This window comes from Hoplias malabaricus, chromosome 16, assembly GCF_029633855.1.
Source record: "Hoplias malabaricus isolate fHopMal1 chromosome 16, fHopMal1.hap1, whole genome shotgun sequence".
Taxonomy (NCBI): Eukaryota; Metazoa; Chordata; class Actinopteri; order Characiformes; family Erythrinidae; genus Hoplias; species Hoplias malabaricus.
Genome location: NC_089815.1, coordinates 29098323 through 29126068, shown reverse-complemented (window position 1 = coordinate 29126068; position 27746 = coordinate 29098323). Strand labels below are relative to the sequence as shown.

At 43.2% G+C, this 27746-nt stretch overlaps 1 protein-coding gene across 4 annotated transcripts; it reads left to right on the top strand.

Annotated features, from left to right (window-relative positions):
- The first annotated feature begins 179 nt into the window (after positions 1–179).
- ect2 (epithelial cell transforming 2) lies at positions 180–27254 on the top strand. 4 transcript variants are annotated; one of them, XM_066647495.1, is made up of 26 exons: positions 180–324; positions 519–598; positions 4488–4583; positions 5474–5656; positions 7280–7369; positions 7458–7565; positions 8668–8741; positions 9077–9207; positions 9609–9724; positions 10707–10769; positions 11089–11311; positions 11577–11801; positions 12164–12288; positions 12754–12873; positions 12966–13034; positions 13121–13231; positions 13354–13450; positions 13660–13741; positions 13846–13924; positions 14367–14486; positions 15738–15876; positions 16845–16999; positions 17580–17687; positions 18066–18206; positions 23620–23929; positions 26299–27254. In XM_066647495.1, the coding sequence occupies exons 1-25, from the start codon at positions 192–194 to the stop codon at positions 23914–23916; spliced, it is 3165 nt and encodes a 1054-aa protein (XP_066503592.1). In that variant the 5' UTR covers positions 180–191; the 3' UTR covers positions 23917–23929; positions 26299–27254. The 4 variants fall into 4 exon arrangements, with proteins under 4 accessions (XP_066503592.1, XP_066503593.1, XP_066503594.1 ...); XM_066647496.1 differs by lacking the exon at positions 4488–4583; XM_066647497.1 differs by lacking the exon at positions 11577–11801.
- The last annotated feature ends 492 nt before the right edge of the window (positions 27255–27746 follow it).

Below are 27746 nucleotides of genomic sequence, written 5' to 3'. Positions count from 1 at the left end.
TTTAACTGCTGTTGCAATGTTTCAAGTCGATATACTCCCCAAATCCATCAGCCATAAAGTCTGGTCCACTTCTCCTCTTGTAAGTTGGAACTTGTCGTCTGCTGACATTAGAGGACAAAAGATTTCCTTTTCCCTGGCGCCTCTCTCTCTTATTTTTTTTATTTTTCTGGACAGGATTGGGTCACAACACCATGGCTGACAGCAGCGTGGTTACTCTGGGTGTGACCAGAAGTCTGCTAGTGGACTCGTCTGTGTATGACTCCAGAATGGCAGAGACCTCGAAGGAGCACACCTTCCTAGGGCTGGCTTCTGATGATGCTGAGGGTAAGTGAGGTCTCCCCAGGTCTCCGTTGCTGTAATACATCAAGTTCCTTTTGGGCTGACCGCAGTGCTGTCACTGCTCCTAAATCGAACACGGAAGCACATATATATTTATTTATTTTGTTTAATCTTTTGATGACAGTGTTCATATTTCCTAAGAGACTCACCTTGCCTTTGGTCTTTTTAAAACTTTTCAGAAATCCTGCGCCAAGTGGAGACCAGGGTCGTGCTGGTGGGGGAAACGAGCAAAGATGCTAAACTTCTAAAGGCCGTAGAGGTAAAATAAAGATTTCCTGTTTATGACCGTCACATTGCAAGATAAACCAAGGTGATTATTGTATTTATTTGTTTGTTTTAGCTGTTGTTTAGTATAATGAAGTTGGAAAAAATGTAAATGTTAGTATTGATCATTTATCCAGAGTCTGAATGTCCAAACGTTTGTAGAGCTCTCGTCCTTTTCGCAAATACAGCTGCTCTAAGGCGTCTCACAGCTTCTGAATTCAAAGCATGGAATGAAATGGGATGCTCTGCTGCGGCTCTATATGAGCCTGAGTTCATCACACACAGTGCCCGGTGTTGAAAATGGTGTATAGAGCCTCCTAGCACTGGGTTGTGGAGCAATGGAACTGCAATCTCTGGAGAGATGGTGCACCATCTAATGCTTTTGGAATAAGCCAGAGTGGTGTTTGTGATGTAGCGTAAAGCCTTGCCAGGAGATGCTCTGATTTTAGAGGAAATACTGGGTGAGTAGTTGTCTGCAAACTTTTGGCCATGCCAAGAAATACGCACCGTTAATATTCTGCGTTTTTCACTGTTGTTGTCTGTTTCGGTGATGTAAAGAGGTTATGGAAAATGGAAGAGCTGCATTATAATGCCTGCCGGGCTCATAGAAAAGCAATTAGTAGAAATCCTTCCCTCTTCTGCCGTTAGGGGATTTCTGAGAGCTGGAGATTGGGCTGTTAGATCTGTGTACAGATCAGTGCTGCCACCGTTTCCTGTTTTCCTTTGGAAATGTTGTGACTCTGTCTGGATTTTCTGCTCGTGTGATTTGTCTTCAAGTATCAGCACAACATTGCAATTAATAACCTCTTTCTGTTTACCCAGAGACAGAGGGGTTTAATGATGTTTTCCTTCCTGTGTCCGGTGAATATTGTGTTTACATCACTTAAGTTAGCGTTGTGTAATGAATGGATGTGCACAAGGCCTGTTAGCAACCACTGCAAACAATACACGCTTAACAGATTTATTTTGCTGTTCCATATCAGCCTCTAACCACATATGAGCTCACTGCTAATGAAAATCTTTTTAAAGAGTAACGACACCCGCTAGTTTCAGCTAATTCTGCTGGGAGATTGTAGAGGGGCGCAGTAGAGAAGGGCGGGGCTTTGCTGAATTGTTTGTTTTATTTTGGCAGGGGGAAATGCCAATGGGACGAGGACAAGTGTGTGTGGACATGTACTTAAGTCCTGCAGAACACTAGCTCCATAGTTCGCACACTGAGGTGTCACTGTATTTTGGTACAGACACATCTTCCGTTTTTAATCTTGTTCTTTGGACAGTTTAAAAACTGAAGGTAAACTCATGTTGCAAGATTTATAGTTTTATTCCAAAGCAACACGTATACGCGGTCACGTTTACGTCACTCTTAGGCAGAACATTCTTTTGGCAGCCTGTCCATCCTCGTGGGTGTGACTGCATTTCTAAATTCTCCAGATGTGAGGTGGACATTTTGCTCGTTGATGTCGCTTTCGTATGTGCCTCAGTGTATTATATGTTTAAAAAATACTACTGGCTTGGGTTTTCGTTTCTTTAAAAAAAGGCCTAGTTTTTAATTAGAAATATCAAACATTTAATCCCCACTTAGCCTCAAATGTTACATAAATCACCTGACAGCAATTAAATTCCATAGAAATGAATAATCTTTAATATTTGTTAACTTTCAGAATTTTGTGACAGAAACAGAATTTAATTGTCATTGGAGCTGAGGCGAATGCATGTAAATAAAAGAAAACAATCATTGTGACAGGTGCTGTAATGGTTTAAAGGCTAAGCACCACTTAATGGACCTCCATGAATATTCCACATTATTTTAGTTACTGACAGATATAAGTATGAATTAAAATGAAAATAGCAGCTTAATTTGCTTTAAAACTGACAATTTTATTAAATTAACGGAAAAACCCGAGCTCGCTACGGAAATTCTTACGCAACCGTGACGTCACTGGTGGACAACAGCCGAACAACGCCGTGGTAAAACACCGTTATGACTGACTGTTATGACAGTATCTAGCTAAATAACCAACATTATTCATGACAATAGCCTAGCAATAAGCTAAACTCAAATGTAGAGGTACCGTTATTCTTGTAAATGTGATCGAAGTCGAACTCGAATTCATCCGACACCATAAACCTCCGTAATGCAGCTACGTAGCCGAGTATAATCTGAGCCACCGAGTTTAGCGAGTCAAGCTAACGTTAACTAACACCAACTAAAACAGGCGAAGTGAGTGTCCTTACCCTGTTTACCTCCATGTTACAGAGGCTCTTGAACACCTTTCGTTGGTGTCCTTACATGCCCATATTGTTGGAAAAGCGACAGTGAAATGAGCTACAGATAACGGAGTGAGCGGACGGTCCTTTCCAAAGTGCCCGTTTAAAGTGGACAAGTTTAGTCCATTTTCTGGATATTTTGGGATCTTTGGGTCATTTGTTCACAGATGTCCCACTGTACATTGAATGATTGCAGCCAAAAACAACACACCTTTTCCTCATTTTGCATTAAATTAAGTGCAGCTTCTAGAGTGTTGTCCACCATCTACGTCACAGGCAAGACGCCTATTAGAGTTTCCCAACACCGTGGGGGGGGGGGGGGGGGAACCAACGGTCTTTTAAACCTTATTCCTTGAATTAGTAAGAAATAACATGTTTTCTGACTATCAATAAACACAAGTTAGGAACTCAAACTCCACTGTATTTATTTGTTTGACACTTTCATATCGCTGCTGCTTAGCCTTTAAGAAGGAGGAAGTGAGTAATGTTTGTTTACTTGAGCTCCAGCTGTGTCTTGTTCATTGAGAACGAGTAAATATCGACAGATACGAGGAAAATATCACTTGCGGACGTTATTTTAACATTTGTTGCGCGCAAAGACAGTTCAGCATTTTACATTAGAATTAGGGTAATTGTTTTCCAATTGGATCGTCTTGACAGGACTAATAAACAAATGTAATGAATTTAAATTCACAGCATTATACCACCGTGAGCTAAACTAGCGCAGAAAGCTCTCTCTGCGTTTGAAGGCTGCAACCCTCTGTTCCCATTAACATCTTTTTCAGTAATCTTCCATGGCACATGTGCAGCTACTAGTACCAAGAGTGTTATTGATGAATTCATTGTTTTCCTCCAAGGGTAATTGTCCCAGTGTGTCATTTTCCCTCGAGGATCAATAGGAATTCTCAGTTCTGTCTGAAAGGAAGAAAAGAAACTGTTACTATTGTCTAAAAAAATAAACGTAATGTATTTTTAACTCAGCAGATCAATGCAAAGTGCCAGAGAGTCGCTGCATTGAATGTTTTTAAACAGAAGATCGCTTTTGATCCGAGTTTGAGTCGTGCGGTGTGTTGTAGGTACAGTGAGTGGAGCCATCAAAGATTTCGGACGATGGGCTTTGAATTTCCTCTCATCCGCTGCTTGTGTTTAATATTTCAGTTTGGATTACGGTGAAGGTGCAAGGGTTAAATTCTTCCTTGGCTGTCTCTGAGTGTGTGTGTGAGTCTGTCTCTGTTTTTCACAGGGAGTGAACATTCATTCCAGGGCTTTCAGAAAGCCTCCCTTTCTTTGCCCATGCGACAGTACGGGGGTCTCTCGGATGGACGGATGTTCTGAAATGATCCGTTCCTCCTGCCACTCTGCAGTAGCAGCACATCCACACGCAGCTTAATCAGAACCAGAGTGTCTGCTGAATGAATTGATGACACAAAAAAAATAAAATAAAAAATCCCTTGCCGCTTTGAACTTCATTAATTTCGCAGAACTTTCTCCCCGGGCCGCGGCTGACATTTGTTTGAAGTTCTCGCCTCCGGGGTTGAGAGGATATCAGGACTCGCGTATGGAGAATTTGTCAGCAGTGGGTTGCCAGGTTGATGTCAAATGCTTCATTTTCACAGGCGATCAAAATAATGGAGGTCCCGGTTGTAAAGATTAAGGAAGGGGACCCAGGCTCGGAGTTGGGAGAGAAATTGATAAAATCTATAGTCACCATGGTATGTCCCGAAGACCGGACTTCTGCATGCCTGAGTTCACACACTGGAGGTTTCTGTTTCTGCATGATCGATGTGGAGGGGGATAATGTGATACTCTCTCCTTAACACAATGTTGGTGAACTAAATCTTTGTTTGTGTAACGTGTTCTAACACAGTGCCGTGTCAGTGTTGGCTAATCTACGTATATCGGGTAATGATTAACCCATGCTGGTGTTCCTTTAAGGATTTCAGATTGATTGGTGATTTGGTGTTCCCCACTCCCCCCCCCCCCTCTCTCTCTTCCCCCACGACACACTTGAGTAGGGTTTGTTCAAATTTGAATTCCAGTAACGGAGGGCAGTGTGCACGGTTTAAGCATATTTTCTCAGGTGTAGACTGCAGTGCACGCCTGTGGAGAGTTAGAGCTTCATTCTCCTCATGCCTGCCTGCATTTCATCATGCAACCAGCCCTCCTCCTTTAGTAAACAAGAAAGACCTGTGTCCTTGTGTGTCTTTCCCTCTTAAATCGTCCCTTGACAACAGGCTCTGTTGCTTCACTGGAATATGTCATTCTCTAATACCTCTTTGTCAGAACTCTTTTAATGTGTCCACCGGACTTCTGCTACAAGCGATACACACAATGTTCTTACAGGCCTCGCGTTTCTTAGAAACGAGGAGCGCTTTACTGAACGTCCTCTTGAATATGATGTTTTAATAAATTTAGATTAGAGATGGGAAAAGTTTGATTGGCTTCAAAGTGGGGTTATTATTCCAGTCTCGCGGCTCTCAGCTGAATATTGTGTGTATTTTTGGAAGCAGAATATTTGCTCTGTTTTTTTTACTCATTTATTTATTTATTTTTCATACAATTCAGCCTCTCTGACTTTGATTCTGTCTCCTTGTCCCATCAGGACATAAACGTCCCCTGTATAAAGACAGACAATGTCAGAGAGTTTGGGGATGGAGAGAATGCCGAATTTGAGACGGTCTTTGTACTGAAGGACTTCCAGTCTCCAGACTACAGCTATTTATACAAGAATGACAACCGCATTTTGGGGCCTCCTGTGGTACTTCACTGTGCTGGGAAAGGAGAGGTAAGAGTGAGAGTTTGCCCACATGCAATCACTGGATTACACTTAGGCGTGACTCATGGGCTTGTCTGGATGATGTTTTTTTTCCTCTTCCCTCTCCACTAACGGTGAAATGGTTGTAATTCCAGTGATGTCAAAGCTCTGTTTAACATATGCCCGCAGCTAGCGTAAGGTAAACGTGACGAAAGAAAAGTTTCCCTTTGCAGGAAAATTGATTCATAAGCAGCTTTTGATTGTTACAGCAAAGCTCGAGAAATGCATTACAGTTATCTCTGTGTAAGCAGCAGCACCTGCTCAGCTGCCTGAGATAGTTCCCAGCGCCGTGCACACACGACTGGTCGTGCTACTGTGGCCAGATTAACTCTGATATAGAGACAGGCGCCTCAGCTTTAAGAAGTGAGTAAGGGTAGTCTCCTGGCTCCTCTGCTTTGAAGATAAAGCTGTGAGCTGTTTTGATTCTTGGTTGTTTGCGATGCAAACTAGAGCTTTAATCGGGTCTGGAAGTCGTGTCCAAGCCAGACCCAACCACTTTGAGTATACGACAATAGACAGGAAGCGAAAGTGAAGATGACAAAGCTATTGTATGAGGAAATGCAGGATAAAATCTGATGTGTAAAAATTGTAGAAAGTAGGATCTGAGCTCTGAGAATCTGAATGTGAAATTTGAAGTTGACAATTTATATACAGGGGGTCCTCGACTTACGACGTTGATCCGTTCCTACGTCGCATCGTAAACCGATTTTCGGTGTAAGTCAAAACATACTGTACGTAAATAACATACTGTAAGCACTTATCCTATCCTAACACCTATCCTTCTCGGTCCCGAACTGCAAAACCGTGTTTTCTTCCGCCGTGCACACCAAACACGAAGTTCACGTTACGACGTTTACGACGCAAAACCACTTAAGTCGAACCAAGATTTTATACAGTAAATGGGAGATGTGTCGTAACCACGAAACATCGTAACTCGGGACTGACGTAACCCGAGGACCTCCTGTATTTACTATTATCGTTCGCGATAATATCGTCATTTTTTTTAACGATAAAAAAAATCAATATCATGATAATTGGGTTTTTCTGACTTGTTTATGTAATGACTCCGCATAGCAACTATTGTTTATTTACTGTGAAACTCTTTACGTTTACTGTTTATATGCACACACAAGTTTTCTGCGCTTTTGATTTTGTGGTAGATTTATATGCTACATTATTGTTTTCTACAAAATCTGAATCTTGGTAACTTAGAGTTTGCAGATTTTTAAAAAAAAAAATGTTCGTAAGATTTGTAATAAAATTAAACTTTTTAATAAATATAACTATTTAACATTATTTGTATATATTCAATATATCGCCAAGAATATCGTTGTCGACAAAATACCCTGAAATATCGTGATATAGTTTTAAGGCCATATCGCCCAGCCCTGTGTATGGTCCAAACCCAAGGTGACCGTTCCGATACCTCACAGTTCTGACAAACATTTCCAGCTCTGATGCAAATACGAAAATCATTTTACCAACGAAGAACTAGTGTGTCCTTGGGTCAGATGTAGGAATTAGTAATTCATAATTTACTTAAAATAAATGTATTATTCAGCCTTTTCCTCGTCTGCCCCCTTCTTTCTGTAGCCTCTGCCATTCTCATCCCGTCCTCTGTACTCCACCACCATGTTGAACCTGTCGCTGTGTTTCACTGGCTTCCGTAAAAAAGATGAAGTGGTGAGTGCATCGGTCGTTAAGCACGTTATCGTTAAAACCCGCTGGGTTCGTTGCTCGGGTCTAACGTGACTTGTTTTTCCTCCCTTAGGTGAAGCTGGTCAACCTGGTGCATCATATGGGTGGCACCATACGCAAGGACTTCAGCGCTAAAGTCACCCATCTCATCGCCCATTCCACTCACGGAGAGAAGTACAGGGTCTGTATTTCAGCAGTCCTTCATATGCACCTTGATTGGAAAACAGGGATAAAACTGATGGATGACGGAAGCAGCGATATTCTTGACTTTGGCTCCGCTGGCTTTATTTTTAATCCCATATTCAGTTTATTGCTTTAAATATTTCAGGGAATCAGCAGCACCGGGCAGAGTACAGACTTATCCTATCAAACTATTCATCCTAACGGCTGTATTGAACTTTTAGTAGCCCAAAGGCGGCGCAGAAAAATTGTGTTTCGTGAGTGTGGGGATATGGGCTGATCAAATATCTGGGAGCACTAGCACACAGCCCATAAGCCCTGTTCTAAAGCCCATATAAAGAAGTGGCTCTCTCCTCCAAGAGAGAGTTGGAGAATGACAGAGCCCTACGTTTTATTGATTCGCTTGAGTTCCTCTTTCATTCTCTCATCCCCCTCGCCTCTCAGAACCCAGAGTCCCCTCTGTGCTTCACTGCACATCAAGTGCTCTGAAATGCATGGAGAAATGTTCCTGATTGACAGCGGACATACAGCCAAACTGTTTACAGACCAGGATGCTTGATTATATAAGCGTGGTCTTGTACTACACGGCCGTCAACGCGTCTCAGACGGCTGGGTGTGGTGTGTGGGGGATTCATCCGCACTTTAGCACGTGTGTGTGTGCGTGGTGCATCCCATTACCTGAGCAGTTAGTGCTGATCCGAAATGCAAATTCTGCTCTTGGTGTTGCATTAGTAAATTCAAATTTTGAAACGGCTTCTGCTTTGTTTCTAGAGGAAACTCCAAAGAAACATTTGTGCGGTTCCGGTAATTGCGCTTCGTCGTAATGGAGGCAGTTGTCTGCGTTTGTCTTGTAGCTCCAGATGTTCTGCGAATCCGTCCTCCGTAGCTGAGTAGTTAGGAGGGTTGTTTTGGAGTGTGTCTGATTAAGGGTGCACATATTTATCAATCTTCACAGGAAATATCAGCTGAATTAGTCTGAATCATGCATCAGGGCGATATGCATAATGTCCTCCTTTGACTTGTGTCTTACTGCCTTTTACAGTTTTATTATTATTTTTCTTCTCCTCTCTTTCTCTGTTCCTCTGCCTGCTTCGACTCTGTAGCTGGCTGTGTGTATGGGTACACCCATCCTCACCCCTGACTGGATTCATAAAGCCTGGGAGCACAGGGATGACATGTAAGTGTGTGTATAGCAATGCTAGTCTTCATCCCGTTGCAAAATAATGAAGTATTTATAATCTGCAAAAATACCTGCTTTTACTTGTACCAGTAAGGCAGCTGCGTTTTATTTACCGGCTGTCTTTTAATGTTGGGAATTCAGTGAATTACAAGCTGTCTGGATGGTGGTGTTCTCCTCACTCTGAACAGGGCGCCTTATGCTGTCTGTTCTCTAGGGATTCATTAGAATCAGTCAAAAAGTATGAATTTCTGTGCTTTCCAAGAGCATATGTTTATGCCACTTTTTATGACATATTTGTGCTGTGGGGGCTGATGCAAACCTTCTGCTTGCAGCAATTTCCATGCAGGCGACGAGGAGTTCCGCACCGCTTTCAAAGTGCCTCCGTTTCAGGACTGCGTTCTGAGCTTTCTTGGTTTCTCTGAGGAGGAAAAAAACAACATGGAGGAAAGGACACTGAAGCACGGTACGGAATCATCTCTAAACCTCTTTCAGCAACTGCCGCTGAAGAGTTACAAAGCGTTTTTGTAGCTCAGTATTTCAAGGCTTTCTTTCCTCTCTGTATTTATTTAAACTTCCCATGCTTTGAGTTGAATGCTTGAGAGGTCCAAGTCAGGCCTAGTCTGATGGAAGGAGACTGTAAGGTCATACGCCTCAGCTCTTCAGATCGAGCAGTGGAACCTGTTTGTTGTTCTGCCATTATATGAAACCGTTTTACTGGGAGGCTTCTCTCTCAGAAATTACCTCTGAAGTGTCTTCTGTTTGGCAGTGACAAAAAATCTCAGGCCGCTGAACGAGCTGAAAAGAAACGGGCTCGACCGGAGTTATGATTTTAAGGTCAATTTGCGAGCGTGTTGTGTTCTCCAGGTGGCCGCTTTCTGGAGGTCGGAGACGAGAAGTGCACTCACCTGGTTGTGGAGGAGAACTCCATTAAAGAGCTGCCCTTTGTGCCATCGAAGAGACTGTACGTTGTGAAACAGGAGGTGAGGACCTGCACTCTGTTCTAGCAGAGATCCCCAGCTTTGTGCTGTACTCTTACTGGGGTGATGGTGGATGACGGTCATCATGTGGCTGCTCACAAATCTGTATTCAGACGGTCACTGACCATTATATTAGTAAATTAGTTAATAATTCGTCTGGCGATAATCAGGTACAGAAAATTGAGCAAATATTTGGAGTAGATTTAACTAATCGTTAGTTAAGCCATGTATAACATTTGAAAAGGCTTTACTTAAAATGGTGGCCTGTAAACACACATCTATATGTATACTGGAGATACCATTAGACTTAACTGAAAATAGGCAGGTTTTTACCCATTCACAGGGCTGGACAAAAAATTATATCATTATATATCAAATATTAACAAAGCCAAGATATTTTTGGTCTGTTTGATGGCGATGTCATCTTTCTTGTTTGTTCTTGGTCGCTGTTCTGTGGCTTTAATATTGTTCATGTCAATATCAGAATTAGGGCGACACGGTGGTGCAGCAGGTAGGTGTCGCAGTCACACAGCTCAAGGGACCTGGAGGTTGTAGGTCAATTCCCCGCTCCGGGTGACTGTCTGTGAGGAGTTGGTTTCCTCCGGGTGCTCCAGTTTCCTCCCAAGCTCCAAAAACACACGTTGGTAGGTGGATTGGCGACTCAAAATTGTCTGTAGGTGTGAGTGAATGTGTTGCCCAGTGAAGGACTGGCGCCCCCTCCAGGGTGTATTCACACCTTGCGCCCAATGATTCCAGGTAGGCTTTGGAACCACCGCGACCCTGAACTGGATAAGAGTTACAGATAATGAATGAATGAATATCAGAATTATATCGTATCGACTGAAAGAAGAAACATATCGTGATATAAATTTTTAACCATATCGTCAAGCCCTGCCAATTGGTAACTGATCACTTTTGAAGGATAATAGAAAGATTTGTCCAGCTTTCTCATATTAATGTTCTCTTGTTCAATCTTTCTTTCAAGTGGTTTTGGGGAAGTATCCAGATGGATGCCAGAGCTGGGGAATCCATGTATTCCTATGAAAAGGTAATAAACAGAAACAGTGGGGTTTTTTAAGTTTATTAGTATTAATAAATAATGCCGCCGTCCAAAGAACAATGTGCATCTGCAAAGTAGTAACGTTGTAGTAGAAGAAAAAAGCCTTAACTGTCGATCTAAAAAATGAATTCCAATAATTTTGGAGCATTTCTATTGGTCCGTTTCATCAGGAAGTTTTCACACAGTCTGAAAGAGAACTGCTGTGTTCAAATCCACAAAACTGGAGATGCGTGTTTTTCTTTGGACAGTGACTAATATGAAATGTATGAACGTTTCTTGATGTAAACTTTACCTTTCCGTTTTTCAGTCCGAGAGTCCTGCAATGAAGAAAGCCGTGTCCCTTCTCTCCCTCTCCACACCCACCAGTAATCGTAAGAGAAGGCGGCTGCGGGACACTCTGGCCCAGCTCACAAAGGAGACTGAGATCTCCCCTTTTCCCCCTCGCAAAAGACCCTCGGCAGAACACTCGCTGTCCATGGGCTCCCTGCTGGACATCTCCAACACCCCAGAGACCTGCAAGGCTTTGGCGGGTGAGTTAGAAAGCAAGAGAGTGAGGCAGAGCGAGGGAAGTACAGGGCAACCCATTATTATGTACTGACAGTTTGCTCTGTACTTGACCTCCATGTTGAACTCCTGCAGCCCTGGAGGTTCGTTTGGCTCTGGCATCTCTGCTGGGGGTTTTGAACAGGGCCGAGTGGTAGTGTAGGCCGAGAGAGAGAGGGGGGTGTGTGTGTGTGAGAGAGAGAGAGTACGTCTAGTGAAAGCACTGAGTGTGAGGATGCACTCTTGTTGCAGAACGTAGCTCAGAGGCCAGGCACAGACAGCGAAGGCCAGTGAAGAGGAGGAGTGAGTGGGAGAGGAGAAGTAGGACAAGCAGAGAGTGGCCATTCCACTGTACCAGCACTCCACGAACGACCTCAGAGCAGGACACACACCTCCACCACCAGCACACACACTCGCAGCTATGGCTCGACTCGTCTCCAGAGTCAGGGCCTGTGTGCAGCCAGCTACCGCAGTCAGGTGATATTAGGCTGACCCAGGAACAGCAGTGTGTACGGTTCAAATGCTGATGTTTATTGAGTAGAGTTTAGATGTGATATTAGATTTTTAGTTTAATGAGTTTCTATCCGTGAGTGGATGTCTGGTTCATGTACAACTTGGTCTTCAGTTAACACAGATATTCGGTAGCGTTTAAACTGCCAAGACGCATCGAGCTAAAACACAATTAAGCCCATGTTTAAACATGAAGTGTAGTCAATACAACCCCAAAAATTTAATGTGAATATTCTGTACTCCACAAGAAAAGAAGTGTGAGGGAGAAAATGTGTGTGCTCTGAGATTATCTAGGTGCTAACCTCTCTTTGTGTACTGATGCATTTCAGAGAACGTCAAGCCCTCCAAAAGCTCCACACCGGTCCTGCCCAAGCAGTCTGCAAGATGGCAGGTGTCCAAGGAACTGTACCAGACAGAAAGCAACTACGTGGATATCCTGGCCACAGTTCTGCAGGTCTCTCTCTCTCTCACTCTCTCTCTCACACACACACACACACAATGGCAATCCACAGTGCCTGCCTGTGGTCTTATCGGCCTGTACCAGTGCTGCAAACCAGTGGGGGAGAAAATGAATTAGATTTGCGTTACAGTGGAATGGTCAGCAGAGCCCACTCTACATCCAAGCACCTGTGCCCCGTGGAGCCTGCCTTCCCCTCTCAGATACACACTCGCACAAGCTAGCTCTCTCACACAATATACAGGAATGTTAGATAATGCATCAGAGGTTTGCAAAGATAACCGCAATGTCAACATCATCAGGATGAACAGATCCTCCCTGCTCTCGGACAGTGATAATAGCTTGAATTTTTTCCCTGACCCTTTCAGGCGTAAGTGCTCATATCGGGCAGATCGTTAAACCTCCAAAGGTCTGTTTGCATCTCTGTAGACTTTAAGTTATGAGCCTTTCTCCTTTTTTCAGCTCTTCAAACATCCGCTGGAGAAGGAGGGCCAGGTGGGAGGGCCCATCCTGGCTCAAGAGGAGATTAAGACCATCTTTGGCAGCATCCCAGATATTTATGAAGTCCACACCAGGATAAAGGTGGGCCGGCAGTTGTTTGATCACTTGATTGAGCAGGTAAGCCTGCTGAGTCATTGTGAGCAGATGTTAACGCTGATGAATGTCTTTGACAGGCGGAACTGGAGGAGCTGGTGATGAACTGGTCGGAGGACAAGAGCGTTGGGGACGTCATCCTGAAATATGTGAGTGTACCGCCATGTGATGTGATCTTCCCAGTGGGTCTGTGCCTTTTTTTGAAATACCTCCACCATTGTTCTCCCTCCCCCAGTCTGGAGAGCTGGTGAAGGCTTACCCGCCGTTTGTTAACTTCTTCGAAATGAGCAAGGAGACGATCGTAAGGTGCGAGAAACAGAAGCCGAGATTTCACGCCTTCCTCAAGGTATGGTTTTTGTGTTTGTGTCTGAGTGTACAAGCTCAGAAAATGCTCTAGGCCCCCTGCACCCCGCACTGCCTTGTTGCTTTTGTTATTCTTATATATTTCTTTTAAAAAACCCCGTCTAGATCAATCAGGCCAAACCTGAGTGTGGGCGACAGACGCTGGTGGAGCTGCTGATTCGTCCGGTGCAGAGATTACCTAGCGTGGCTCTCCTGCTGAACGGTAAGACATTCGGATACACACAAAGGCACAACCGATATGCTTATTAATCAGTCACGGGTCTTTTTAGAGGTCGTGGAGTTTTATTCCTCCACTGTCCTTGAAGATCCCTCACTGCGGAAAATTGGAATCTGAATCTGATTTTAAAAAACAATGTGAATACTTTTCTATAAATATTCCTTTCCTTTGTTTGCTGCACTTTATTATTTCAGACATTAAAAAGCACACCTCTGACGATAATCCTGATAAAATAACCCTGGAAAAGGCCATCGAGTCCCTCAAAGAGGTCATGACGTGAGTCAATAAGATCATTTTCTCTTGATGTGCATTATTAAGGGTTTTTTATTATTCAGTGGTCAAGTGCCATGTTCTCAACCCTCCCTCTGCTCTCAACTCAGCCACATAAACGAAGACAAGAGGAAAACAGAAGGCCAGAAGCAAATCTTTGATGTGGTTTACGAAGTGGATGGATGCCCCGTAAGTCGTTTATGTTTACTCACCCGGGTACGATGCACAGCGACGATCCGCTAATCTCTAAATCACAGAGCCGCCGCGCCAGGCCTATCCTCCGCGCAGTCAAGCTTACGTCCCTATTTATTTCACTTAATTAAACCGCGTGCTCCTTTGTGTTCTTCTCTTTCCGTCAGGACTTGTAAAAGCTCTGCGTCTTGTGCAGTCATCGTGATAATCTAGCCTCTTCGCTTCTTTTAAGGCCCGTGCAGAATGTATTAATGTAGATTTGTCTTTTTCTTTTTTTTTCCCTGGGAGCCCCCTGTTTTCGGATCTGTCGGAAAGACTCATTAGAAAGAGGCTATGAATAAGCAAGTCTCTTCTTGCCTCTTTGTTATTCAGAAGGAAACGCGGTTGGCGAGAGACATGGCGCAGCTAGTCCGTTCTTCATGTGCCGTGTGTTTTTCAGGCCAATCTGCTGTCGTCTCATCGGAGCCTGGTGCACAGAGTGGAAACCATTGCTCTGGGAGACAAGCCTTGTGACCGTGGCGAACATGTCACACTCTTTCTCTTCAACGACTGTCTGGAGGCAAGTTCACACTTTGCACTCATTAAGAAATCTATCTTTATTTTGGCTCCCAAATAATTATATAATTTAGAATATGTGTACAAACAAGTTATAGTGGATTATGACAGCTTCTCATGACAGTGTTAATGCTTTGTAAATGGACGCTTAAAACATTGCCATACAATGTATTTCCATTGTTCATCTCTTCATTTTACATAGTGTCCTTCTCTAAGTGTTTTCCTTTACAAGGTCATTTCTGTTTATCAAAGTGCCACCCCCTTAAACACACTCTGACACCTGTATACGAGTGGATCAGACACAGCAGTGCGGCTGGAGTTTTTAAGCCCAGTAACCTCTCTATTAAAACACACCTAACTCGTTGGTCCATGTTTTTGTTGCTTATCCTCTGGTTTATCAGTATCCAGCAGTGACCCAGAGGGGGTTTAAAAACTCTAGCAGTCAATGCTGTGTCTGATCCACTCGCACCAGCACAACACACACTAACACACCACCACCACGTCAGTGTCACTGCAGTGCTGTGGGGGTCCTGAATGTTGATGGTGAAAATGGGCTAAGAATATAGGAAGATCAACACATGGACTATATTTTGTAATTGTAGAACAACAAGGTGCACCTCTGTGGTCAGTGTTATCTGCTGTTAAAGTGAAAAAGAAATGCAGAGGGGGGTGGTTTTAATGTTAACGCTGATCGGTGTGTGGGTACATGTATATTCCCCCCCAGGTCTACTCTGCTCTATTGTTAGCTCCTCTTCCCTGCTTTTCCCATCTCCCAATTACTTTCACATTCCATCGGTTGATGGTGGGGGAGGAGGAGTGGGCGTTAAAGGAAAAAAGAAATAATTAAAGCCCGTGCAGTTAGCGGTTGCTGACTCTGCTGCTCTGTGTTTCCTGATTAGCGAGGGGTCGTGTTTGATGGGGCGGGGGGTCCGTCTCTGCTGTGGCTGTCCTGTTTGCTCAGCTTTAGGTCTGGCCTGTTAATGAGGGAGGGGAGAGCTGGGGCTCCATCTGCTCAATTATTCATTGATGAACTCCTCTGTATTCATATCTCTCTCTCCGCATCTTGCAGCGTCACTTATCTGGGCCCTGCGCCGTAGGATTAAAGGGCCCCTAATGAGCCTGGGCGTTTAGCTTTAGAACAGCACTGATCAATGATTCACACACTTGACAGCCTCCACATACACCTACAGTAGGGTAAGATGCCTTGGGTGTTTACAGGAGGTCATTTATATTTTGTGTATATCTGTGTTTTCAGATTGCCAGGAAAAGGCATAAAGTGATCAGCACTTTCAAGAGTCCGCTGGGTCAGACGAGACCTCCAGCCCAACTCAAACACATCGCCCTCATGCCCCTGTCTCAGATCCGGAGGGTTCTGGATCTACGAGACACTGAAGGTGCAGTTTATAATGTGTACTTATTATTATGGGTCTCAAAACGCATGTTACATCTGGATGTTCTTCCAGCACATTTCTTGTTGTGTCCTTGTCTACTAGTATGCCTTGACCTGAGTATTTGAACTATTGTGTCTGCGTGGGTTTCCTCCGGGTGACTGTCTGTGAGGAGTGTGGTGTGTTCTCCCTGTGTCTGCGTGGGTTTCCTCCGGGTGACTGTCTGTGAGGAGTGTGGTGTGTTCTCTCTGTGTCTGCGTGGGTTTCTTCCGGGTGGCTGTCTGTGAGGAGTGTGGTGTGTTCTCTCTGTGTCTGTGTGGGTTTCCTCCGGGTGCTCCGGTTTCCTCCCACGCTCCAAAAACACACGTTGGTAGGTGGATTGGCGACTCAAAACTGTCCATGGGTGTAAATGTGTGAGTGTGTGTCACCCTGTGAAAGACTGGCGCCCCCTGCAGGGTGTGTTCCTGCCTTGTGCACAGTAATTCTGGGTAGGCTTCAGACACAGCGTGACCCTGAACTGGATAAGTGCTTACAGACAATGAATGAATGAATATAATTTTGAGGACTGAACTGATGGATGTAAATAAGTCTGGTTCCTAAATGTGGTGGGCCCTTATTCTTTTATTAGCTCCTGTGCTGGTGCACCCTGTTTATTTTCATATATCAGTCAAAGCTCATTGTTTATCCCTGCAGTTAACCAAAGATCCATCCATGATTCCTTGCAGAGACTTACAGAATTTGATATTATTTTAATGGAGGTATCCCTGTGTTTTTGGAAGGTGGTGTCTGTTTAAAATCCTTAGACTTGGTTTTGGTTCATTGAGACTTCACACTGGAAGAGTTTGGTTTCTGCTGAGCCCTTAACTGCTCTCTTCTACCGCAGTCGTCTTCGTTCTTTAGGCTTATTATTTCGCCTTATGTGTGAACTTGACATCAGAACTTGTGCGTGTGTGTGATTTATTTCGCATACTCAGAGTGTCAGAACGCCTTCGCCCTGGTCGTACGTCCTCCGACGGAGCAAGAGAACCTGCTCTTCAGTTTCCAGCTAACGGCCGAGGACACTCTGAAATCAGCCTGGCTGAAGACTCTCTGCCGGCAAGTGGCCAACACGATCTGCAGGGCGGACGCGGTGAGTGGACGTGTTCTTCAGCTCTTCCCCCAGATGACCCTTTCCTTAGCTCTCCTCGTCTGGAGGCTGACGAGGCCCCTAACGTAATTATTTATTTTATTAGGCCCTGCTTCGTTTTATTACAGCTACAAATTAGGTGGCGCGCATGGGCCTTTTTGGTGCTGGTTAATCCTATTAGATTGTCCGGCGTGGTTAAGCTGGAAGACAGATTAATGTAATTAGAAGTGGAATTGTGCTTGAACTTTACACCTCGGAGGCAGATGGCTTTATCTACAAGCTGCAGCGCCACAGGTCCCTTGCTCTGACGCATGAGTGCAGACCCAGGCCTGCCAAACGGCACGTGTAATTGGCTCCAGCCAGACAGATGTATATATTTCCCTTTTATAATTAAAGAACAAGCTCCACTAAGCCCTGCAGGTGAACGTTGTTCTGGCTGACCTGCACGGACTGGGTCCTCCACTAGGTGGCGGTGTATCCCTCTTTTAACTGTTTCTTTTAAATGAATCTCTTCATCTGTTTTCTGACATGCCAGCAGAAATGCTGTATAATTTATTAAACTTTGGGCATCTTTTGAAAACAGGAAGACCTGATCCAGTGCACTGATCCCGACTCCCTTCAAGTTAGCACAAAGGATATGGACAGCACACTGAGCCGAGCCTCCAGGGCCATCAAAAAAACATCAAAGAAGGTAGGGGTGGGAGCGGTGTTTAATACACTGTACACACTCATCTGTTGCTGTTTCACTCGGTGCCAGCTTGGGGGGGGGGGAAAGGGTCTAGAATCATGTTGAGTTAATATCAGCAAGTGCTTACCTCGACCTGAGCTTCGCTGTTGAGTCGAGCTCAGCACACGCATGGCTTCTGTGTTTGTTATGAATTAAAGGGAAGGAAGTTTTTCTTTAGTTGTAAACTAGAGCTGTGAGGCTAAAGTTATTAACAAACACCTGAAGCCAATATTCATCAAAGCCTTTTTTCCATAAATACAACCACAAAAATGTCTCTCAAACCACTTGAACTGCATCTCTGTTGGAGTGGGTGGGAATGTATCTTTATTTGTTCATTTGCAGGTCACCAGGGCGTTCTCTTTTACGAAAACCCCTAAACGTGTGATCCAGAGGGCTTTCATGGCCAGCAGTACCCCAGACGACAAGAGCCCCGGGTTGGGTGCCGACCACATGTCCCGAATGACCAGCAGTGCCACGTTAGCTGTGAGTTGGTTTTGATGATTATGGTAATATTTTGTAGTTTGAAGTATTTATCACAGTATTTTTATTTATTTATTTATTGGGTGGGGGTTCAGGATTCAACTTGAGATACACCTCGTTGTTATACATAATACTTCACTATACATCTTCATTAAAATGCTACAAGACCCAACGTCACCTAAACATCGGTAGCTTATTTCAACTAGAGGCACTTGTCATTACACTTTCTAGTGTGAACTTGACTTAAGCCGGATCTTTGACACCTAACGCCTGTTGAAATAAGCCTTTGTAATGGAGAGTCATGTTAATGTAGTTGTCAGTTTTCATGAAAGCCCAATGTAGTTATCATGTAGCTTTATGATCCTTTTCTCTCACGTAGTTTTGAGATTAATCCCTGATACAATTTCTTATATGTTCTACGCTGCCTGATGACAACCAAGAGTAGGGGCTAAGATTTAATATATGGATAGATTTATGGATGTTATGAAAAATATGAACTGAATGTTTTCTGTGGTGGAATAGTGGAGAGGTCACATTTTATTACGTGATGAAAACAAGCAGCTTATAGACTGAGATAAGTCTCGGCTAGACACCTGCAATCACACATCAATTATGCAGAGATCCCCACCGCTACAGCGAACATGTGAGGCTTACCTTCGTTTAACCCTAGACTTATCATGACTGACCCTCGCCATGCCTTTCCTAATGTGTGTTTTGTGCTTAAAGTAGATACGCAGTTCTAATTCTAAATCTGAATGAATGACACGTATTAGAAAACATAATGAAATAAATAAAAAAAACACATTAAGGGATTAATGAGGATTAAAATTAGTCTTCTGTGCTTCCAAATGTTTCAATTCTTGGTGATGCCTTGGCCATCCGAACAGATGATCTCCCCCCCCCCCCCACACACACACACACACGCACATTACACTAGAACAGTGCTTGTGTAACTGAGGTGATGCACTCCTCCAGTGCATTGACCCAGAGGCGATTGCTCTAAGACTGCAAGAGAAGCTCAGCTTCCCCTAAAATGTCAAAAAATAAGTGATCAAATATATACTGTTGTGTGTACATGTCAGTGAATAAATATGCACTACAACGCACTCCAACTTTTGTTCAGAATCAGCTTCTTATCACTGGTAAAGACGCGGCTTTCCTCTCAATCATTCCCACAGCTTCACAGTGCTTTAAACAGTGAGGACGCTCCACAGAGTTCAATAGCGAAGCAGCGAAGTGCAGTGAAACGAGACGAGTCATTGGATAAATGCTGGGCTTTGTCCCGCCCATCGGACGCTCAGCGTCTCTGGGGGTCTATGGGGCAGTGGGCTGGCCTCGGCTGGCCCGGAGGCTCAGCTTCTGCATGATGATTGGAGGATCTGTCTGAATCTGACTCCCTTTTTGATTGACAGCGAAATGAGCGAATCAGCGATCCTTTGGTGTAGAGATCCGTGGGAGCGTAACATTTTCATTCTGTTCTGAGTTGAACCGGAGACTTTCGTAAACCTCTTAGTGGCATTTTCTTTGTTAAAAACGACTAGCGACAAATCGAGCTTCTATTTCTGGTGGGTTTTTTGTTGCGGCTTGTGTTTGGAGACTGACTTCTATCGCAGTTTCTGTCCAGCGGGTGCTGCTGAGCCCCTCCACCGTCACAAAGCACTCACAGGCGGACACACTTCTCATGGGCCGAGGCCGTTTAAGCAGCCTAGCTCTGCTGGCCATTGAGAGGACACTAGTCAAGTCCCTGGAAAAGACGCCTTGTTGGTACGACAGGGTCACAGATCATTTTCTTAAAAAAGAATGGAGGGTAGAATTTACGTATAAATAAACCCACACATTTTATGATGTAGGCCGAAATTGAGCTTCCCCTCCTTGAAAGACCAGCATCCGCCACTGCATTGACCTGTACAGTGATGATGTATTTGTGGCTGAAAATAGGCCATGGCTGGTTTCACAAGTCTTTGAGGAACATGTGCTTGTCTTCACTCTCCCAGGTTTGTTTGCGTGTGTGTGTGTCATATCCCAGTTAAGTGGGATTTTAGAAATAATTTTCTTTTCAGCCCAGAGCTGTATAATCTGTAAACTCTACTCAAGAAATGATTTGAATCAAATCACACGGTTCATTTTAAGTTGTTCTGGAAAAAAAGCAAGACTGAGTATTTTATTGAATACACTCAAATAACATTAGACCACTTTAATTCCCCGTGGTTGAAGTCGGTCCCCAGTGAATCAGACATCTGCATTGTCTAAGAGCCGAGATTGGAGCATTTGGAAACACCTCAGTAGTTTCACAGGGTTGTAAACGGTAATGATGCTCACGTTCTCTGTCCCTCTCTCTTTGTTCTGCTCTACCTCTCTCCTCACCTTTCGTTCTCCAGTGCTTTCCTTATTTGCTTTGTTTTTTTGTGGGTTGGTTTGATTACATGACCTGAAGATTGCTCTCTTTTCTTTACTTTGCTCTGTCTTTGCTTTAAGTCAAACTATGAAGCTTTTAACCTTGCTCTGAGGTTCCTCTTATGACTGATAGTGTTAATACCACATGTGTGTGTGCTAAAGGGATTATATCCAATAGTATGCATCATACAGGAATTCACTGAACCATGTAGAATATGAACGGAGGGCCTTAAATATCAGTGTTAGAAATGTAGTGATGTTGCAGTTCTTCTGGTGATAGTTTCATCATAATGTATGCTTTAACACAATTGCGACTGGTGCTCAGAGAAGCAACACATGAATATGCAGATGTGTGTTTCTGTAGTTCTCATTCGTGTGCAGCATGCGTAGTTCTTGAAAGTTCAGGGCATATGTTGCATGTGTGTGTGTCCAAACTGTGCAAACATTCAGTAACACGTTCAAAATGTGCAGATTTTTCTACAGAAACACACGCATTTTATTTTTATTTTCAGCACATTAACAATAAATATAAATGTTACTATTTATTTATGACACCGTTGACGTATTTGCCCTTGAGCCGTCTGTGGTTCCAGCCTCAGCTGCTTGAAGCTAAATTTTCATCATCTCTTAGCTTTAATGTGAAATCCACGTGAACCGCCTCTCGTTCAACTTTACAGAAAGGTATTGTCTTAATTGTAAATAAAAATATTCCTTTAGTGTCAGATTTTTCGTCTGAAGCCCCTGGCAATGACTCGGAGGGTGGATGTTGAGTACAGATATTAAGTTCCTCAGTAGATTAGAAAAGAACTAATTATAAAAGAGGTTTACCAAGGGTAAAAATGTGTACGTCTTATTTAGGATACATTTATTTAAGGATTAATAAATGACACTGATGGGTTAACTCTTGATTTTATTTGAGCATTATTTCTTAATCCGTAGACAGTTGGTCTTTACAATGAAACAAAGTGTAAAAAAAAAAGTCACGGGGACCGGCTGCGGCTGCTTTGGTAATAAATAAGTAAATTTCATGTAACGGTCCCTACCAACCTTAAGTAACTATAAATAATTTGCATTTTATCCCTGCAATCTTTTAACTAGTTCACCCTAAGATCAGTATAAAGTATTGTCTGCTAAATGATAAGTATTCGCAAACCTAGAAAGCATCTAACAGAATGCTAGAAATATATATTTTTTGTATTTTAGGACATAATAAGGCTTTATAACTTTGCTGTGGGTTGTAGTAGATGATACTGTGTTTCTCAAACACATCTATTGCAGCCACGCCAGCAGCAGAGAAAGAATTAAATCCTGGGTTCCACCGTCCATGGTGAAGTAAGCCTTCAGCAAGAACGCTGAGAATGAAGCTGATCTGAAACTAATGAGCCTATTGTCACTTGTTCCACGTGACTGTTTTCATTTGCCTTGTTTTCTCACTAAACCCATTTATTTTGTAGCATCTGCCTGGCTTTTATAGGGCTACGTTTCCCACATCTTCTGCAGAATAATTGAAAATATCTCCCTCAAGATATATTTGACCAGGTCCATCTTTGGCTTGTTCTGTTTAAAACATTCAGATCCTTTCTTATATTCTAGAGGGGTGGTAAAACGTGGTACTGTGTTTTCTTCTTTCCATATCTGATGTACAAATCCAGTTCCAGAAAAGGCAGTACATGAAATCGAAATTAAAGCTGATGGCAGTAAACTGTGTTTTAAAGGAAACAGCTTCAAAATCATGATGCTTAAATGACCTCTAATGGGGAAAATGGGGGCTTAGCTGGGGTTAACACTGCAGAAACTGCACTATGTAACTTTTGGAGGAGGTTAGGACCCCACCCCCGGATTTTAGGACAGTGCTGTTAATTACATTCTGCGGCAGCAGTGGGAGCCTCAGTGGCAGAAATCCCAAACCTCGCCTAGAGTTCCTTTAAATAAAATCAATACAAAGATACTTACAGTTAAACTCTATCAGTGTCATTGTTTTTGTAAATATTCGGGGTCATCCGTGGCCCACTGTTTAGAGAAGTGATCCCCTCGACTGGCAGGAAAAAAAATTGGGGTGGGGGGAGTGAAGGAACAGTTCTGTTTCCTCCTTCAATATCTGCAAATGAGGTGCACTTGAGGAAGGCGTCTAAACCCCAGGGGCTGGGATGGCAGTTAGCCTCTCAGGGTGAGTGGGTGTGTGTGTTTGTTTTTTTGTTTTTTTTCCCCCAGCCACAAATGGGTTAAATGCACTATTATGTTGTACATTGTGCAATTACAGTGATCCCTCGTTTTTCGCTGGGGATGCGTTCCAAGACCACCCCCGAAAAACGAATTTCCGCGAAGTAGAGGAAAGATATTTTTTAATGTATTTAACAGGTATTTGGACTTTTAAAACCCTCCCTGTTACTGTTAAAAACCCACCCTTGGCATTAAACAGTCGTTCTATAATGTTTTTCAGCTGGAACTACATGTGATATCCCACCAGTTTCTTTAATAGAGTCATTCCTAAGCTGTGATTTAGCGTCAGTAAATTTCACTCGGATGTGGACGTGAACAATACATGTACTGTACGTAAGAAACACTTGTAAATGATATATTTTGTCACCTACAGGCCCAGTCTAACACGTGTAAGTAATAAAAAAGCCCCCTTGAAAAAACCCCCGAAGTAGCGAATCTGCGAAAGATGAACCGCAAAGTAGCGAGGGATTACTGTACTATGTTTGTTTATTTATTTTATTTATTTATTTTACTTTACACACTTATTTTGAAATGTTGACAGCTGCAACACGTTCGAAAAAGGTTAAGACTTTAGCAATTGTAAGGTTTTAAAAAAACATGTGAAGGGTTAGCAGTCATAACGTGGAAAAAACATTTTAGGAAAAAGTTCCGAAAGTTAAACATCTGTTTTTATAGTTAAACCCAATTGAATCTCTTCTTCCTCCACCTCCTCCTAATCTGTTGTTTGTTTGTACCAGCACTTCACATACTGTCCCAACTACTTGAGAATGTGTGTCTCTCTGTGTGTTTGTGTGAGATGCAGATGTCTCGCTCCGCCTCCACGTTCAGTCTGAGTGGCTGCAGTAAGAATGCAGTAGTCCAGCGCTCCAACTCTCTGGACAATGCTCCTCGGCCCAGGGTTGCCATGTGCTCCCGGACCTCATGCTGCCCAGAAAACTCTAGCCAGACCGTTTCTCCAGAGACCCAGCATAAAGTGTCCAGCCTCGTCCAGCAGGCGTCCCAGGTCACGCTGCAGCCTTCGAGGCCGTGCCGGGAGCTGCTGGTTCCCCCAGACCACCACAGGGCCCCAGGGACCCCTCGCAGGGAGACGCTCCTCTAGAGGGCACTATGACGTGAGCACAGCACATCTGGCTCTCTCTCTCTCACTAATGCTAACTTTGGGAAGTGTGGTGGCACTAATAATGGTTCACGATGTGTCGGCAGCCGATATATCGTTCACTGATGGAATAGAAAGTTGAACTATAAATAACCGCACGATACTGGAATCAGGGCTGATAATATAAGTGATGATCTGACCAACTAAATATTAAAGTTATAGGTTTATTACTGATCAGTATATGGACACAAGGAGATTAACTACTCGTTATATTGATCAGCCCAGAAGTTCCATATCGGTGCATTCATCCTTACTAACCCACTACCTAAGAGCTGATATTTGGTGCAGAGGGGTTCCTCAGAAGTACCGTATTTTCCGCACTATAAGGCGCACCTTCATTGAATGACCTATTTTAAAACTTTGTCCATATATAAGGCGCACTGGATTATAAGGCGCATACAATAGACGCTACAGTAGAGGCTGGGGGTTACGTTATGCATCAATTAGATGGAGCTCCGCTAAAGGGAATGTCAACAAAACAGTCAGGTCAGTTCAACTTTATTAATAGATTACAACCCAGCGTAGTTTAAGGTAAAACATGTAGTGCAATGTTTTATATTGTTATATTGTTACATAGTGGGGGGGGGGGGGGGGGACTTTTCCTCGATTCAATAATAATAATCATCACAATATAGTAACACTCGAAATAGTGCAAAGCGATAACAATATATCAGTTGCTCAAACGTTAAAATCACACAACACACAAAATAAACACGTAAAGCTCACTTTACTAAGTTATTCCTCATCCACGAACCCTGGAATTCTTCTTCTTCGGTGTCCGAATTAAACAGTTGGGCAAATACGTCATTTGCGTGTCTCTTAATAGGAGCCATTTTGGGGTCTTTACATAAAAAAAACAAAAGGAAATGAAATATATATACCGGTATATATCCAGCATGCACCGCGCGCGGAAGTTGCCGTAGTTGCGAGACCTGTTGTGGCTCAATATTGGTCCATATATAAGGCGCACCGGATTATAAGGCGCACTGTCGGCTTTTGAGATAATTTGAGTTTTTTAGGTGCGCCTTATAGTGCGGAAAATACGGTAGGCTCTACATGAGTTATGTTCGGTAACTGATGAGGCGCTAAGACCAGGTTCTGATCTTGTTTTCTTGTAAAGCTTGTATTATGCGTCCAAAGGTCTGTAGACACTGTCCTGAGCTAAAGAACTGTCCTGAGCACTGTTGCAGAAGAAATCTGGGATAAACGTGTCTACAAACATTTGGCCTATCCATTGTCTTAGGAGTCTTAATGGAGTGTTGGGTGACTCTCACAGTGTGGGGACAAGCAGGGAAGAGTAGAAATTCTGCGTGGAGGAAGTAGGCCCCTCCCCAGTGCCTTTCAGTTTTCATATGATTGTGAACTGGCCTGTGATGGTATGATATACAGCATCCCAAGTCATAAACTCTGTGATGACAGCGATTTAATCGTTTTTCCCTCTCATTTAAGCCAATAAAATGGCATCTGTGTGTGTGGCGGTGCACAAGGACTACAGCACTAACCCCCGCCATTCAGGAACATTTTAAATAAACCTTTCCTTTCAACTGATCTGATTTGCCATTGGTCATCTTTGTGAATCCAGGGGCCAGCAGTGCCACCTTAAGTCTCATTAGGCAGGTCTGAAAAGTGTGTGTGTGTAAAGGTTTCTGGCTGGTGGTTATAGCAACAGACAGAGTAAGAGCAAGGGGAATAAATTGGGTTCATGTCCCTGCTAACCTTGCTTTCACCCTCCCATTTCTATGCAGGATTACAAGGGAAGAATTCAGTATTAGAATTTGTGTGTGTGTGTGTTCGTTCCCTTCATTTAAGCCTCTTGTTGCAACTGAGCAGACACTTACCGGAAGCCAAACCTGTATTTTATTTATTTATTTTTAAATAACCAGAGCAGCCTTGTGAAGCAATCCCTGTTTTCCTCCTTTGCCTTTGTCCCTCTGTCCTCCACACTCCATGCAGAAAGTATAATCAAACTTAGTATTCAATGAAGCCCATTAAAGGGAACCAGTACCAGGGGGCAAACCGCCTGAGCCTCTCCCATTTAAATGTATAAAGCGCTTCCTCAGTTGCTTGAGCGGTTTTAGTCACTAGAGATGAAATCTCCCGTATTGAAACGTCCACGTTCTTCGGCAGGCGTACAGAACGGCACTTAAAGTCGTAGGGTAATTGGACAGGACTTGGTGAAGAGGAAATCACAACGTGATCTTTTCAGCTTCACAAAGCGGCTTCTGGTCACATAACGACTGCAAAATTCATACTCGCTCTCTCTCGTCCAAAATAACCACGGGTTTCTTTGTGTTTTGCTTTTCTCTCTCTCTCTCTCGTTTTTAGGCTGTTCATTCCCCGTCGATGATCAACCTGTCCTCGGCGTTCGAGAGGAAGTACCATACCTTTAGCCGGTCCACCACGCACCTGCTTTGACCCCCCGAGCCACTTCCCCCGCTCCCGCTACAGGACTCCAATTAACCTCCGCACAATGGTACAGCGCCCCTTCGCGCCTCGTGCATCTTTAATTTAGTTCAGATCACTGCTCTCTGACTCGCCAAATGAAGGATTACTCTTGTAATTTGTGTTTCTCTGTGCATCACTGGTGTCAAATGTTTGGGCACATTCAATTAGCAGATAAAGAGATGTTAATAACTGACATATTCAAGCTGTTTTTAGAATTCTATTTAGTTATTAACCAATGAAAGTATTTCTTAACACTTTTATGGGGAAGACTGTCTCAGCGAGTTTAGCGTCCAGCTTTTATAAAGCTATAGAACTCAGTACTTTTAATACAAGTGGGTTACTGTTAGAAAAGCAGTGGTAAAATTATAGCAAACCCATTGCTGAAATTTAGTGTCTTCTAAAAGGTGTTTTTTTCCTTCTTTTTTTCTTTTCTTTATTAGTTTTGAAAGGACAAAGGCATGGTGGTGCGTACAACATGTGTATTTATTCTCCAGAGTAAATCAAATATATAAATACTATGTGAATCCTATAACTTTTCATTCTTTTTTTTTTTTTTGTATTTATGTGTAAATAAGCTCTTTTTCATTGTGGTAGTGTCACTTATCTTTGTCTTTTATTTCTTGACTTTGAATGTCAGTAACGTTTTGAATCGCTGCTTCGTTTTCCCGTCCACACGTAAACACACTAACACTGTTTTCCGTTTCAATTGTTGTGGAAATATCTACGTTTATATAATGATCTTTTGGGCTTTTCCAGTCGGTTTGGGACTGATTTTTTTTTTAGGTTTGGGACTGGTTTTATGTTTGAAGCAAAACTCAATTATTCAATTCCAATAAAAGAAGGATGTTGCCAATGCGTGACGTATTTTTAAATCGAATGACATATTAATAATGGAACGGTAAGTGTGGTATATTTTTGGACACACCTGTCCATCGTGGCTAACACAGCCCTTGGGGAAAGTAATGACGTTTGTGGACGAACAAGCTGCACTTTCAAAGCCCCGTATATTGGAACAGACGTGAAGAAAACGAGAGCTGTCCGAGTTTGGGATTTTAAGCAATGGAAAAAAAGATGGGATGATGGTAAACCTTGGGTGTTCTATACGCCATGTTTCTTTGCAGGTGAAAGAGGAGCAGTGACGTCTAAATGCAGTGCCGTCATTGTGTAACAAGTTTATCCAATGAATGAATGAAGGGAAGATGTTTGGTGAGCTCCCTCAGACGAGTCTGTCACTTGCTGGATGTGAAAAGTGGTGAGATGATTAGGTTTCTATAGGATGGCAGGGTTAGAGGAGTGCTATTGAGGAGAAAGGGCGAGTCTAGCTCAGA

Bases quoted from the DNA above. Each gene is read 5' to 3' on its own strand.
- ect2 (XM_066647495.1), top strand. From the start codon at position 192: ATGGCTGACAGCAGCGTGGTTACTCTGGGTGTGACCAGAAGTCTGCTA. The intron at 5,657-7,279 runs GTAAGAGTGAGA...TTCTTTCTGTAG, and splicing joins ACTGTGCTGGGAAAGGAGAG to CCTCTGCCATTCTCATCCCG. The intron at 7,566-8,667 runs GTCTGTATTTCA...TCGACTCTGTAG, and splicing joins CTCACGGAGAGAAGTACAGG to CTGGCTGTGTGTATGGGTAC.